Consider the following 15,990-nt stretch of genomic DNA (forward strand, 5'->3'; position numbering starts at 1 on the left):
CCCTACCCCCCTCCCCACCCCTACCCCCCCAACGCCGCAACCCCCCTCCAACGCCGCCAACCCCCCACCAATGCCGCAACCCCCCCCAACGCCGCAACCCCCCCGCACTCGCAACCCCCCCGCACTCGCAACCCCCCCCGCACTCGCAACCCCCCCGCACTCGCAACCCCCCGCACTCGCAACCCCCCCCGCACTCGCAGCCCCCCGCACTCGCAACCCCCCGCACTCGCAGCCCCCCGCACTCGCAGCCCCCCCCGCACTCGCAGCCCCCCCCCGCACTCGCAGCCCCCCCCCGCATCGCAACCCCCCCCCCACTCGCCCCCCCCCCCCCCCCCCCCCACTCGCAACCCCCCACTCGCCTCGGCCACGTCGGCGGACTTCGGCCCATCTGGGCCGGAGATTTGGTGAAAGAAAAATATAATTAAATCTCGCCGGCGCCAGCTGTTTTCAGAGGCTGCCGGCGGGATTTGCACAACGCCGGTTTTGGCCGGTCGGAGAATAAAAAACCCGGCGGGAGCGGGATTAACGCCGCTGCTGGCCGATTCTCCGACCCTGCGTGGGGTCGGAGAATTTCGCCCCAGGTCACCACTTATCCCTCTGCGCAACGTTTTTACTTTTAAACAACATCCTAATGTTTAGACTGAATAGAACATTTCTCTGGAATGTTTACTTTCCATTCTGCCTGTTTATAAACATAGATTGAGATAATGTTAACAATACTTACATCAAACCGTCCGACGCGGTTGGTCGTTGGATTGTTTCGAACCATTTCAGTTAATACCCACATCTGCTGAACACTGGAAGCTACAACCTCTGGATCTGGTAGTCCCTGTGAAAGGAGATTTATTGTTGAAAAAACGAACAGAGTGCAATGATTGCACCTTATCCTCCACATCCATTTTAATAATAATAATAATATAACAACTTATGTCACGAGTAGGCTTCAATGAAGTTATTGTGAAAAGCCCTATGAGCCACATTCGGCACCAGTTCGGGGAGGCTGGTATGGGAATTGAACCCACGCTGCTGGCATTGTTCTGTATTACAAGCCAGCTGCTTATCTTACTGTGCTAAACCAGCTCATATTCATAATCTAAAAACTCTTCGCTTTCTCTCAGTCCATTTAGCCGATTAGAATCTCTACAGTGCAGAAGGAGGCCAGTAAGTCTGCACCGACCCTCCGAAAGATCACTCGGCCTAGGCCACTTTCCTGTCCCATCCCCGTAGCCCCACACATTAATCTACCGAACCTGCATACCCTGCACACCAGGGGCAGTTTTAGTGTGGCCAATCCACCTAAACTGCACATCTTTAGAGTGTGGGAGGTAATCAGAGAGCCCGGAGGAAACCCACACAGACATGGGGAGAACTCACAAACTCCACATCGAGTCACCCAAGGCAGGAAAAGAACCCAGGTCCCTGGCGCTGTGAGGCAGCAATGCCAATCACTATGCCATCCTGATTTCCTTGATTCTTGCTCATTGTGCATTTTCTTTTACCAGATCAGCGATAACATAATGGAATGGTGGAACAGGCTTGAGGAGCTGAATGGTCTTTTCCTATGCCTCCTACTAGAGCACGATAAAATAGACAAATAAACTTTCTATAAACAAAACTGATCATTTCCAACGTAGTGCCAAGCTAGCGGTGAAGAACAGGAATTGGGAGCAGGGATGTGGGTAGGTGGGTGATACAATTCATGGAGAAGTGCTAATGGGGCAGGTGGACTATATTATTTATATCTCAAAACATTCACATGAAATAATAATTTCTTTAAAATGTTATCTGGGCCGGGATTCTCCCCTACCCGGCGGGGCGGGGGGTCCCGGCGTGTTGGAGTGGCGTGAACCACTCCGGCGTCGGGCCGCCCCAAAGGTGCAGAAGTCTCCGCACCTTTAGGGGCCAAGCCTCACATTGAGGGGCTAGGCCCACGTCAGAGTGGTTCCGCTCCGCCGGCTGGCGTGAATGGCCTTTAGCGCCACGCCAGCCGGGGCCGAAAGGACTTCGCTGGCCGGCGTAAGTCCGCGCATGCGCCGGAGCATCAGTGGCTGCTGACGTCATCCGGCGCATGCGCAGGGGAGGGGGTCTCTTCCGCCTCCGCCTTGGTGAAGATCATGGCAAATTGGAAGAAAAAGTGCCCCAACGGCACGGGCCCGCCCGCCGATCAATGGGCCCGATCGCGGGTCAGGCCACCGTGCCCCCGGGGTCAGATCGCCCCACGCCCCCTCAGGACCCACGGCACCCGCCCGTGCCGCCAATCCTGCCAGTCAGGTAGGTGTTTTGATCCACGCCGGCGGGAGAGGGTTGACAGTGGCGGGACTTCGGCCCATCACGGACCGGAGAATCGCCACAGGGTGAGCGGGATGTTTGAGCGGGGTGGGGGGGGGGGGGGGGAAATCAGTGAGGGGTAGGATGCTAGGTGCCATGGGGGGGGCTGCCAGGCTAGTTCACGGATGCGCAGTGGGTGGTGGTGAGAATGTGGTTAGTGTTGATGGGGGTTGGGATGTTATGTTGTGGGGGCAGGGGGGAGGGAACTGCTGACAGGGGAGGGGCTTTTGAAATGTGGTATGGGAAGGGTTAATAACAGTGGACATCCAAGGGCGGGTGGAGGGGGTGCAGGACGCAGGGTGGAGGCTGGCCCAGGAGGGGATATGGTTGATCGGGGGCGATGCACCCACCCCTCCGAACCAGGAATATGAGAGGGTGAATGGGCCGGTCAAGAGGACTCGAGTATTCGCACATCTGAGGAGTCTTAAAGGCAGATGTGTCATTTTTGCAAGAAAATGCATTGAAGATTGTGAATTAAACTAGGCTTAGGAAGGTGGGTAGGGCAGGTATTCATTCTGGACTGGAATTGAAGACGAGGGGGGTAGCTGTATTGAAGTGGGGAGCATAGTGGCAGACTTTGGAGGGAGGTATGTTATGATGAGTGGAAAATTGGAAGGGATGACGGTGGTATTGATGAATGTTTATGCCCGAACTGAGATGATGTAGAGTTCATGACTGAGATGATGTAGAGTTCATGAGGCTGGTGTTGGCGAAGGTTCCGGACCTGGACTTGCACCGGTTAATGGGGGGGGGGGGGGGGGGGGGGGGGCGGGTTTAATACAGTTTTGGATCCAAAGTTGGATCGGTTGTGTCTGAGGTTGGGGCGAGTATCGGAGGTGGCGAAAGATCTGAGGGGGTTTATGGAATGCATGGAAGGGGGACCATGGATGTTTGACCGGCCAAGGATGAAGGAATTTTTGGTTTTTATCCCAAGTGCACTCACGAATTGACTATTTTGTGTTGGATTTGACATTGTTGGCAGGGGTGGTGGGTTCGCAGTACTCAGCGATTGTTTTATCGGATCATGCGCCGCACTGGGTGGACCTGCAGGTTGGTGGTGGGGGGGGGGGGGGGGGGGGGCAGCACCCACAATGGAGCTCCTGGCAGATGAGGAGGTCTGTGAGCGGGTGAGGGCTGCCATTCGGCGATATGTGGAGATGAATGACACGGGTGAGGTTTTGGCCGCCATGCTGTGGGAGGCATTGAAGGCAATAGTAAGGGGGAGTTTATTTTGATCCAGGCACACAGGGATAAGTCGGAGCGGGCGGAGATGGCGAGGTTAGTGGAGGAGATCTTGCAGGTGGACTGGAGGTATTCGGAGGCCTTGGAGGCAGGGCTGTTGAGGGAGCAGCAGAAACTGCAGCTGGAGTTTGGATTATTATCTACAGGGAAGGCAGTAGGGCAGTTGAGGAATACAAAAGGGGCGGTCACTGAATATGGGGAAAAGGCGAGTAGGATGTTGGCACATCAACTGAGGAAGCAGGAGGCAGCGAAGGAGATCGGAAAAGTGAAGGATAGGGGGGGGGGGGAGGAAACACAGTCTTGGATCCAGTGGGGTGAATGGGGTGTTTGAGGATTTTAACAGGAGGCTCAAGAGTCAAAACCCTCAGCTCGGGTGGAGGGACTGAGGCGATTTTTGGATGGGTTGGAGTTCCCGAGGGTGGAGGCCGACCTGGTGGAAGGGCTGGGAGCCCCCATTGGGCTGGTGGAGATGGTGGACAGTCTTGGGACGATGCAGGTGGGGAAGGCCTTGGGCCCGAAAGGGTTTCCAGTAGAACCTTTCAAAAGATTTTCGGGAGACCTGAGGCCTCTGCTGATGAGGGTGTTTAATGAGGCGAGGGAGCAGGGGGTGCTCCCCCCAACGTTATCGCAGGCCTCGATTTCCTTAATTTTAAAGAGGGACAAGGATCCAGAGCAGTGTAGATCCTACAAGGTCTTGGCCTCAAGGATCGAGTGCCAGGGATGATAGGGAAAGATCAGACGGGGTTCGTTAAGGGGAGGCATCTGTCAGCCAACATCAAGAGGTTACTGAACATCATAATGATGCCCCTGGAGGGACAAAGTGTGGTGGTCGCCATGGATGCGGAAAAGTCCTTTGATCAGATGGAGTGGGACTTTTGTGGGAGGTGCTGGGGCAGTTTGGGTTTGGACAGGGGTTTTTGGACTGAGTCCGGTTATTGTACTAAGCACCAATGGAGAGTGTGCGGACAAACTGGGTGCGCTCGGAATACTTCAGGCTGCATCGGGGAATGAGGCAGGGATGTCCACTATCCTCATTGTTCTTTGCCTTGGCTATAGAGCCACTGGCAATGGTACTGAGAGCGTCAAGGGAATGGCAGGGGATAGTACAGAACCGGGTTGGGGGGGGCGGTGGAGCATGGGTTCTCGCTTTATGCGAATGATTTATAGCTGTATATGGAAGGTATTAGGGGGATTATGAGGATTTTGGAGAGATCCGGGCAGTTCTCGGGGTATAAATTGAATATGGGGAAGAACGGCGTCTTTCCAATCCAGGCGAGGGGGGAGAAGAGACTGGGGAAGTCATCGTTTAGGGTTTGGGAGGGGGGGGGAACGTTCGATATTTGGGTATTCGGGTGACATGGGGGTGGGAGCAGCGTGCACAAGCTGAACGTGGCTCGGTTGGTGGAAACAGATGAAGGATGATTTTGGAGGTGACTGGGGCAATCGATGAAGATGACGGTCCTCCCAAGGTTCTTGTTGGTGTTCCAGAACCTCCCGATTTTATTCCTGAGGCTTTCTTTAGGAGGGTGAATGCAATGATTTCAGGGTCTGTTTGGGCGGTAAAGCCCTCGGAAGGTGCTGCAGGAACAGGGTCGAGGTGAGGGGCGGCTGGGGGGGGGGCGGGTTGGCTCTCCCGAACTTGATGACTTATTGCTATGCAGCAAATGTAGCCATGGTTCAGAAGTGGGTAGTGGGGGAGGGGTCGGTGTGCGAGCGGATGTAGGCAGCCTCTTGCAGAGATACGTGTTTAGGGGCACTGTTAACGGCGCTTCTGCGGTTCTCGCCGGTCAGATACTCCACAAGCCTGGTGGTGGTGGTGGCCCTCAGGGTGAGGGGACAGGGACGGCACCCCCTGAGGCTGGGCCTCGGTTTGGGCACCGATTCATGGGAATCGCCGGTTTGATCCGGGCGGGGCTGGAATGGAGGTTTCAGGATTGGCATCGGCGGGGATTGAGCAGTTTGGGAATCTGTTCATTGACGGCGGCTTTCCGAGCCTGGAGGAGTTAGAGGAGGAGTTTGAGTTGCCCATCGGGAATGGGTTCCGGTGTTTGCAGGTGAGGGACTTTGTTTGGAGGCTGATAATGTATTTTCCTCACCTGCCGCCCTGGGGCTACAGGACAAGATGATGTCAAGAACAGGGATAGGGGAGGGGAAGGTGTTGGAAATTTACAACCAACGATGGACTGGGAGGGAGCCATGATTGGGGTAGTGAAGCACAAGCGGGAGGAAGAGTTGCGTCGGGAGCTGGAGGCTGGGTTGTGGGAAGATGCCCGGAGGAGAGTGAATGCATCATCGTCGTGTGCTAGGCTTAACTTTATCCAGTTTAAGGTGGTCCACAGGCACATTGACTGTGCCCAGGATGAGCAGGTTTTTTGAAGGGGTGGAAGACAGGGAGGGGTGGGCGGTGTGCGGTGGGCCCGTGAATCATATCCACATGCTTTGACCTTGTCCGAAGCTTGGGGGATTCAAGCAGAGTTTGCCGATATAATGTCGAAGGTCCTGAAGGTAGTCCTGAGTCCAGAGGTGGCGAGAGGGGGTGGGGGGGGGGGGGCGCAAAACTGAGGGTGTGGGTGAGTGATCTGGTGGAGTTTCTCAGGTTATAAAAAATAAAGTTTGCCTTGAGGGGTTCTATGGAAGGGTTGCCCAGAAGTGGCAGCTGTTTTATCGACTTCTTCGAGAAAAGTTAGATTTCAGCAGTGGGGGTGGGGGGTTAAAATGGGGAAGCAGGGGAGTTGGGAAGTGGGGGGCGGGTTGGTGGGGAGTTTTGTTGAGTTTGTTATTTGCAGCCCTGTTGGCTTGATTTGATTTGTGATAATGTTTGTTGTGTTAATATATAAATGCCTCAATAAAATATTTTTTTTAAAGTTGTGTTTTAGTCATTCTGACTGCAGTTTGGAACAATCTCATTCTTATTTTGAAAGTACTTTAGCTGAAGCTATGGACAATGCTGAGTCCAGTAGCAAGAAACAAGTGAGAGGCAAAGTATCAGTAGAGTTATATAGAATTTGGATTGATGGAATTCAGTGCTAGACAGCTATAATGTGTTGTGTGCTTCTAAATTTTATCCAATGAAGGAATGAGCCTGTTTAGAGTTGCTGAATCGGGGCAGCTGTTGCGCTGTTTAATCTGTCGTAAAACACCACTGTTCCCACACCGGCAATAGGTGGGTTGTGATTACTTCACAAGAAAACATCCAGAATATAAAATAAATGAAAAGGCTATTTTTAACCACAAGAAAGAATAGTCGTTAGAAAACTCAAATGACAAATGTAACATTGGTTCTAGAAAAGGCTCTGACAGCATCCTTCTTAACGGTATTTTGACTACTAGAAGCAACAAAACCCATACAATCAGAGAGGAGACCGTTCTTCCAGCTACTGTCGAAATGTGCAAAGCGACAGTGAGTGAAGACGCAGCACAAAGTTGAAGACCGTTCCGCTTATTAATGACTCAGTAGAAGAATCAAACAATGTTTAAGAGATATTGACAATTTGCCTTGATGAGAAAACTGAGGTTGGTAGTGGTAGCACACAGTGGGCTGGATTCTCCGAGTTTGAGAATAAGTGTTGATGCCGGTGTGGGAACAGTGGTATTTTACGACAGATTAAATGGCGCAACAGCTGCACCGATTCAGCAACTCTAAACAATCTCACACCATTGTCATGTGGAACTCAACTGGTTCCATGTAAAACAGCTCCGGGTTTATCGGGTCCGTGATTGGCATACATGAGGCTCACGCGCCACAGCCGCACTTAAATGATCCATCCCCCCACACAAACTGTCCCAGCCAACAAGATGGCTGGAAGGAGAGCAGCGCCACGGTTCAGAAACGCTGAGCTAGAGACCCTCCTGAATGCCTTGGAGGAGAGGCGGATGACCATCTGCCTCGGCCCGGGAGGAAGGCCGGCAGACGCCGCAATTTGCCGTGCCTGGGCGCAGGTGGAAGAGGCGGTCAGCGCCGTGGAAAACGTCGCCCAGACTGGCCAGCAGTGCCGGAAGAATCTCCACAACCTCCTCAAAACTGTGAGTAGGCAGCGCTGTGCCCCTGGTACTAACTGCTCCCCCCCCCCCGCCCCACACACCTGCAACACGGCCCCTCTCACCCACAGGGGACGTCCGAACCCCCACCCTGCCCCACATGCCAGCACCCATACCAGCCGTAATGGCCGGGTGCCTGGGCACTGATGCCATCATCTACCCAACCCCTGGCCTGCATGAATTGGACCGTCTAGCAGTGTTGTTGTTTGTGTGTGCCCTGTCTGCCACCACCCTCGGAGAACGCTGCACACAACTGCCGGGAGTGGGAGAAGACCGGAGGGGGACCACCAGACCTGCGGCCCCATACCATGCCCCAGCAGAAGGCATTGGATGTGGTCGGTGGCCTGGAGGAAAGGGAGATCACTGAGGTGGAGGTCGGCGGTGAAAGAGCAAGTGAGTCCCTGCTTTGTTGTGGATCCCCATGTCACATGTGTGGACTCCGAACCCGCACCCCCTTCAGCGCCCACACCCCCAACCTGCACCCCCCAACCCGCCCCCCCCTTCAGTCCCCCTCACCCTGCCCCCCAAACCAGGGACTATCACCTTGGTTTTGCACATTGGTGAAGAGGCTCCTTGGACACTATCTGGTGCGCACCTCACATCGCATCCAGTATAGCAGGAGGAGGTAGGAACAGCCGAGGGGGTGGGATAGCCGGAGGGCAGGCCAGCCCCAGGAACCAGCTGCTATCCAGATGGGTCCCGGGCTTCTGGAACATTCAGTCCCAGCCACAGTGCAAATTCAGTCAGGGACTACAAGAGGGGTTGACGCCGAACATCCAGCACCTGCAGACGGAGAAGTCCATCTGCGTGCAGGAGCAAGGGGTGCTGCTGGTCATGCGTGCCACGCACGGGTAGCACCGCGGTGGAGGGAATGGGGGCGATGGTGTCAGCTATGGGTCAGAGTGTCCAGGGCTTGAGGCATTCTGTGCAGGCGGAGGCCGAGGCCCAGGACAGGGCTGCCCTTTTACAGGCAGCCATGTGTCATATCAACCTGGAAATTGCAGCGGCGCTCCTCAGCATGGCCCAGTCACAGCAGGCCATGGCTGAGAACGTCGGCGTCATTTCCCAGAAGCTGGCCAGTGTTGTGCAGATACAAAGGGAGCCCAGTCACTGGCTGATGAGGCACAGCCCCTCAGGGTGGTGGCACAGTTGCAGCGTGATGTAGTGCATCCCAGGCGGAGATGGTCCACACCTTGTGCTCTATGGCCACGAGGTGCAGATGCTGGTCGAGACCAGAGCGGATCTGCAGGACTGGCAGCGCCAGGTGTCGGGGGCAACCTCAGGGGATGGCTCCGCTCGCTGCCCCGTTCCATGGAGTCGTCCAGGGGCCATCGGGCACCCCGAGGGAGGAGGAGGTGATGGGGCATGTGCCGGTGACTCCTGTAGGGGAGGTGCCGGAACACTGCAGCACCTCGGACTTCCCCCCATGTCCCTGGCGCATCTCGTGGGCAGCGGGAGGAACAGGGCGGCATTATGCCATCAGGGACGCCTGAACAGCAGCCGGACCCATCAAGGCCGGGCTGCGCCAGGAGACGTGCCAACGGGGACCCTTGACGCAGGGCAGAATCACAGCAGGCCACCTACACTCCTGCTGTACCGTCTGGGGAACCACCTAGGCGTAGTTTGAGGGCCCCGAAAGGCCAGAAAGTTAGACACCAGTTAAATTGGCACAGGTACAGGGCACAGTTGAGTTCTGGGGCTAGGGCACAGAATGTGTGTATATTTCCACACAATAAACACCTGTAACCACCGTTATAACCTTCCTCGGTGCTTTGCCTGCTGTGTGTGGGGTGGGCTGGTCAGTGCTGGCCAGGGGAGTGGGGGGCCAGTGCAGGCCCCATGGGTGGACCTCCACTTCCCTGGCCCGACCGTCCCCAGCACCCCCACCGCAGGGATCCAACGGGACCATGTGTTGGACTGGCCAGTTCGCATGCAGGGATCACCCAGGTGGAAGGTGCTACTGTGGGCACGAGTCAGACATTGTCATATGATGTGGAGCACCAGAGCACTTTGCAGGGCGGGTTGTCATCATCCTCCATCCAGACCCGTTGTCACTGCCAACCCAGGGCCTCCAGCTCGTAGCACCGCAGGTATGTATAACGGAGGGGGTGTGCATGCGGGCGGTTTAGTGGTGTCAGAGGTGAGTGGGTTTGTTGGGTGGGAGGTGAGTGGGTGTGGGTCTGGGATGTGATGTCCATGCCTCTGGCCAGCAACCCCCCCGCGCCCACCCACCCCCACCCCCTCCTAGTTGGTGAACCATGTGGTGGTGAGGGTGTCCCGTGCATGCTGGCCCTGCCGATGTGCGGCCTCATGTGCCAGCCTGTGCCTCATTACCTGCTCATGGTTCCCCTTCCCTGCATCCTCCTCCTCAGATGAGGCTTGCTCTTCCACCTCATCCTCCTCCTCCAGCACATTGCCTCTGTTCTGCGCTATGTTGTGCAGGATGCAGCAGGCCACTACGATATGGGCGACCCTCTCAGCCTCGTACTGGACGGCCCCTCCAGAGTGGTCCAGGCACCTGAAGTGCATCTTGAGGATGCCGAAGCACCGATCGACCACACACCTGATCGCTGTATGGGCATCATTGTAGCAGGTCTCCGCGTCTATCTGTGGTCTCCGAATAGGCGTCATCAGCTACGACCGCAGCGGGTAACCCTGTCACCCAGCAGCCAACCCCGCAGCCCGGGGGGGTCCCTCGAAAATGTCGGGGATCGCCGAGTGTGGCAGGATGAAGGAGTCATGTACACTGCCCGAATATTGGGAACAGACGTGCATGATGCGCAGCTGGAGATCACAGACCAGCTAGATATTCATCGATGTGAAAACCCTTTTGATTGGTGTAGAACGGCCTGTTATTGCCAGTGCCCGTAGGGTGACATGCATTCCATCGATCACCCCCTGGACCCGGGGCATCCTGGAGATGGCAGCGAAACCGGCTGCCTGGGCATCTTGGTGGGCTCGGTCCACATGGAACTGGATGTACTGACTCGCATGTGCGTATAGGGTGTCCGTGATGGCGCGGATGCACCTGTGCACTGATGTCTTAGAGACCCCAGACAGGTCCCCATTCAGCGCCTGGAAGGACCCTGTCGTGTAAAAGTTGACGGCGACCATCACCTTGATGGTCACTGGGAGCGGTTGTCCTCCCCCATTCCCCTGTGGTGCCAGATGCGCCATCATTTGGCAGATGTGTCACACTGTCCCTCTGCTCATCTGCAGTCTCCGACGATATGCCTGGTCGGGGAGGTCCTCGAATGCATGCGGTGCCGGTAGACGCGGGGCCTCATGCGGCACCTCCTCCTCGGCCTGTTGGGCGGCCGGCCCTCCAGCCTATGCGACTGCCACCTGCCCCTCTGCTGTCCTCTCCGCTGCTGCAGCTTCTCCCTCCTCTCTGGGTGCCCCCCACTTACGTGGCTGCAGGGTATCTCGCAGGGCTGCGACCATCACAGCGGTCAGCATTGCAAGTTGATGTCCGAATGCCATTTTCTGCAAGGGGTAGAAGCCCAACATGTTAGCATGGCGCATACTCCCGTGCCCAGCCAGGTTCCATGGGCTACCTGGTGGCCTCAGTTGGCACTGCGGGCCCATCCCACACACCCCCACCGGTATCCGGCCCCGTCAGTGCCTCCGGTCCTGGCATCTGTCCCTGTTGCTATGGGTACAATTGGCTGGCACTCCCCTCACTGGGGGCAGACTTGGGTGTGGACCTGGGCAATCACTCTGTGGGTGGCTGCCGGTTGGGCAGGGTGATCGGGGCCAAGGCAGGGAGCTGTGGCGGGGGGGTGGGCGTGCCCATATGGCCGGTTTATAGAACCAGGGATCGGGTGGGTGGTCAGTGAGTGCGCAGCAAGATGGCTCCCGTAATAGTGGTCGGTGCCTGGGCACCACCTCAGTCCGTGGGGCGGCACCCCGGCTGCTCGACCTCCCTCCCTTCCCCTGGCAGGGGGCCCCAGCCAGCACGGCCGGTGTCTGGGCCGGCAGCCCGCCGCGACTCTATGTCATTTCCTACCTCCTCTCTCTCACTCAGCAGCCAGGACGTCAGGTTCACAATTTTTAAAACCACAAGTGAACAACGCAGTGAATGTGCAAATGAATGTTGCATTGCCACGTTCTTGTTGGAATCCAAATTACGAGCTGTGTTAAATGCAGATGTGACAGCTGTGAATTTTGTTAAGTCCAGACCTGTGAATTCACATTTGTTTGCAAAGCTGAGTTCTGAAATTGGTGCAGGACATGAAAAAATTTTTTTTTTAAACCCAAGTACGTTGGTCACCTTGCAGCAGAGTTTTAAAAAGAGCTTTCAAGCTTCAAAGAGAGCTGATAGCTTTTCTTTCTGAGCACAATCCTGCATTAGCTGAAAACATCGCTGACCAATTATAGACAAAACATGTATACCTTACTGACATTTTTAAATCTGCTAAATACACTGAATTTGTCAATAAAAGGGGGCAGTACAACCATGGCCAATAATGAGAAGATTGGGTCATATATGAACAGTACTGATAGGTGAAAAACCAGACTGAGCAATGGAGTTTTGGATATATTCCTCCCGGTGATAGTTTCTGGGTGTAAAAACAATGCAAGCTGAGTCTGTGAAGGAAAGGACCATTGCTCATCTTGAAATGTTGGCAGAATACTTCAGTGTCAAGATTGAAAATATAAACACAAGTCAGTATGACGGGTTGGGTTCTAATTTCAATGTGTCTGACAGAAGCGGGGTTAGTGGGACTGTGCTCACTGAAAATTATGTTTCAGGAAAAATCACCTTCCCTGTTTTGGTGCTCAGTTCCTATAGTGTCCAGAGTTAATAAAATCAGTGATGAAAAAGTGTTGCTACCTTTCTGAAATGTCACTTTCTGCTAATGGCAGCATGAAGATGAAGAACAGATCCTGCCTGGAAGTGGAGAATAATTTACAAGTATCACTGTCATACATCATACTAAGGATAGATTATTTTGAGAAGCAGACACACCCTTCTCATTGGCATTTGTAACTAAATAGGATTTTCTTAAAAACATTTCTAAAGGTTAATTAGTGAGCAGCACGATAGCACAGTGGGTAGCACTGTTGACTCACAGCTCCAGGGTCCAAGGTTCGATTCCCAGCTTGGGTCACTGTCTGTGCGGAGTCTGCAGTTCTCCCTGTGTCTGCGTTGGTTTCCTCCAGGTGCTCTGGTTTCCTCCCACAAGTCCCGAAAGACGTGCTGTTAGGTAATTTGGACATCTGAATTCTCCTTCTGTGTACCCGAACAGGCGCACCGGAATCATAGAATTTACAGTGCAAAAGGAGGCCATTCGGCCCCTCGGATCTGCACCGGCCCTTGAAAAGAGCCCCCTACCTAAGCTCACACCCCACCCTATCCCCGTTATCCAGTAACCCCACTAACCTTTTTGGACACAAAGAGCAATTTAGCATGGCCAGTCCAACTAAGCTGCACATTTTTGGACTGTGGGAGGAAACTGGAGCACCCAGAGGAAACCCACGCCGGCTCGAGGAGAACGTGCAGCAGACTCCGCACAGACAGTGACCCAAGCCGGGAATCGAACCTGGGACCCTGAGCTATGAAGCAACTGTGCTAACCACTGTGCTACCGTGCCCCCAAAATGTGGCGACTAGGAGCTTTTCACGGTAACTTCATTGCAGTGTTAATGGAAGCCTATTTGTGACAATAAAGATTATTATTAAGCTAATTATTCCTTCTTGTTGAAAGTTTCTCCAGCTTGACAACTCTTGCTTCCTGTTCTTGTTGCAAGATTAAAAATTAAGCACAAAATAGCCAGCCTCATTTCCATTTTTGTATTTTTTTCTTGTGACTGCTCGTTCAGGATATTGGGCCATTCCTCTCACAAACCTTTTCATTCATATAAATTAAATCTGTATATTCAAGATCCAGTGATTTCAATCTTACATTAAGAGCATGAGTTCAATTCAAATGGACAAATAATTTGAACCTAAGCAGCAAATTAAGAGATGGATACATTGAGTCAAATAGAAGGGATAGGAATTAAACAAGTTTTCAACCCTCTCACAAACTCTTCATATCTATTGCCACTTTGATGTTGTATGGTTCCATTGTCTTTGGTTTCCCAAGTGGCCAGGATTAATGAGTGAGTCTTCACACTGAACGCTACTGGGCTAATGACCATATGCAGCATCACAGCAGAGCCCAACTTCTGGTTGTCCATTTTCAATTGAACAGCAACCAAAACATTAAGTAATTTTCTCTTTTTAGTTTAGAGGGGCCTACTGATATCAGTTATAGTGTCATCTGCTGATCTGGTTTGAAATAAATTAATTCAGCATAGAGCAGAAATCAAATCTGGGATAGAAACATGGAAAGTAGGAGGAGTAGGCCATTTGGCCTTTCATTATGATTCTGGCTGATCATCCAACATGGTCTGTTCCTGCCTTCCCCCATTGCCTTTGATCCCTTTCGTTCCAAGAGCTTCATTTACCTCCTTCTTGAAAACATACAGGGCAAAATTCTCCGCCCCCCACGACGGGTGGGAGAATAGCGGGAGGGCCTTCCCGACATTTTTGCCGCCCTCCCGCTATTCTCCCACCCCCCCGCCGAAGTCCCGACCCGAATCGCTGCCGCCGTTTTTTTACGGCCGGCAGCGATTCTCAGCTGTTAGATGGGCCGAAGTCCCAGCCCTTTCCGCTGTTTTTACGAACGGCAAACACACCTGGTCTTGCCGTTCGTAAAAACGGCGTCACAAACTCGCTATTAATAACCATGGCACCGATTGGCACGCCGTACCACGGCCGTGCCAAGGGCCCGCGATCGGTGGGCACCGATCGCGGGCAGCGGGCCCGATGCCCGCGCACGTACTTGTCCTTTCCGCCGCCCCGCATTATCCATTCGCGGGGGCGGCTGAGGGGCACCCGGCCCGCGCATGCGCGGGGTTTTCGCGCAAAAACGCGATGACGTCACCCGCGCATGCGCGGGTTGGAGTCTTCCAAATTGCGCATGCGCGGCTGACGTCATATGACGCGTCAGCCGGCGCTAACTCCGGCAAGCGGGCTTAACGATTTTCGTTAAGCCCGTCTTGCCGGAGCCTACGGCGTCGGGCTGCTAGCCCCGACCGGGGACCAGAATCGGTCCCCCGTCGGGATGGGGCGCGCTGCCGTAAAACCCGCCCGGGTTTTACGGCAGCTTTACGATTTCTCCCGTTTTGGGAGAATCTCGCCCACAATGTTTTGGCCTCAAATGGTTTCTGTGGTAGCAAACTGGGACCTGTGAGTTGTAAGCTGCCTTGTAGCAAACTTTATGTTTAAGAATTAAATGTTGTTTAATTCACCCACCCTCCTGTCTCATCATACCCAACTCCATCTCTCCTCAGATGTCAGCCCCACCATCCCAGGAATCAGTCTGGTAAGTCTTTGCTGCACTCTCTCTATAGCAAGAAAATCCTTTAAGTGTTATTATATACTATGGGAAAACAAATGGCCTACTACAGACCTTTGCCAAACCCCACTGAAACAGCCTTTCAATCACACAAACACCAGTGGACCATTAGTATCAACTTTTGCCTTTCAGTCATAACATTCTGGGTTTAAGCCGCACTGCAGGATGTAAAAGCTGATGATAGCAGTGCAGTACTGAAGGAAAAGAGCAGGGGCATTTCCCCCGTGTTATGGCCAAAATTTATCCATCGATTCCAGTTGAGGTCATGGAGTGAGTGGTCGTACATTTGGTGGCTCCTGCTTGAGGTGGAATTGTTTGCTCACTGTTGCCCAACGTTTGTTGGTACAAAGTACAGGAACAGATAGAGCTAAGAATTCTCCTTTGGGCGGTCATATCTCAGCCCTATCAAATAAGGAGTGCAACTGTAAAGGGGCAACAGTCGAGCTTTTGAAGAATGCGGTAGAAGGAAAGATGGCGGAGAGCTGTGTGGCATCGTTGCCTGCTCAGTGGTCCATGGAACAGTTGGTGGAATTTTTGACTGTCAAGTTTCAATGGCAATGCATGACGCTCCAGAAGACCTTTCTTAGGTGGCTGACCCAATTCAGGCAGCCATTGAGAGAGTGGAGCAGAGGTCGGAGGCACACAATGCGTTGCTCCAAAAAGTGGAAGAGTCGGTTGCGGACGATGAGGACCGGTTGGAGGGAGAGGTTACGCTGGTGGTAGAGGGCCAAAGGAAGCCGAGGGAGAAAGTGGATGATTGGGAGAATCGGTTGAGGAAGTATGTAGCTAACATGCTTGGGAAGCTGACAGGGGAGGGAGTTTTGACCAATTCTGCACTCCCGCAAACACCCCCCCCCCCCCCCCACCCCCCCCCCCCGGTGGATGGAGCGCACAGATCGCTGAGGAGGAGGCCGAAGGTGGGTGAGCAACCGAGAGCGATGGTGGTACGACTGCACAGATATTTAGACAAGGAG

At 53.9% G+C, this 15,990-nt stretch overlaps 1 protein-coding gene across 3 annotated transcripts in view; it reads right to left on the bottom strand.

Moving 5' to 3' along the window:
* Positions 1–15,990, bottom strand: part of nicn1 (nicolin 1) — a 102,477-nt gene that overhangs the window by 3,951 nt on the left and 82,536 nt on the right. For all 3 annotated transcript variants that reach the window (XM_038810805.1, XM_038810804.1, XM_038810807.1), the window contains one exon: positions 725–829. In XM_038810805.1, the coding sequence (XP_038666733.1) occupies positions 725–829 (105 nt within the window). The remainder of the gene's footprint in view (positions 1–724; positions 830–15,990) is intronic.

The sequence above is a fragment of the Scyliorhinus canicula genome, chromosome 11, assembly GCF_902713615.1.
Source record: "Scyliorhinus canicula chromosome 11, sScyCan1.1, whole genome shotgun sequence".
In the NCBI taxonomy this organism is placed as follows: Eukaryota; Metazoa; Chordata; class Chondrichthyes; order Carcharhiniformes; family Scyliorhinidae; genus Scyliorhinus; species Scyliorhinus canicula.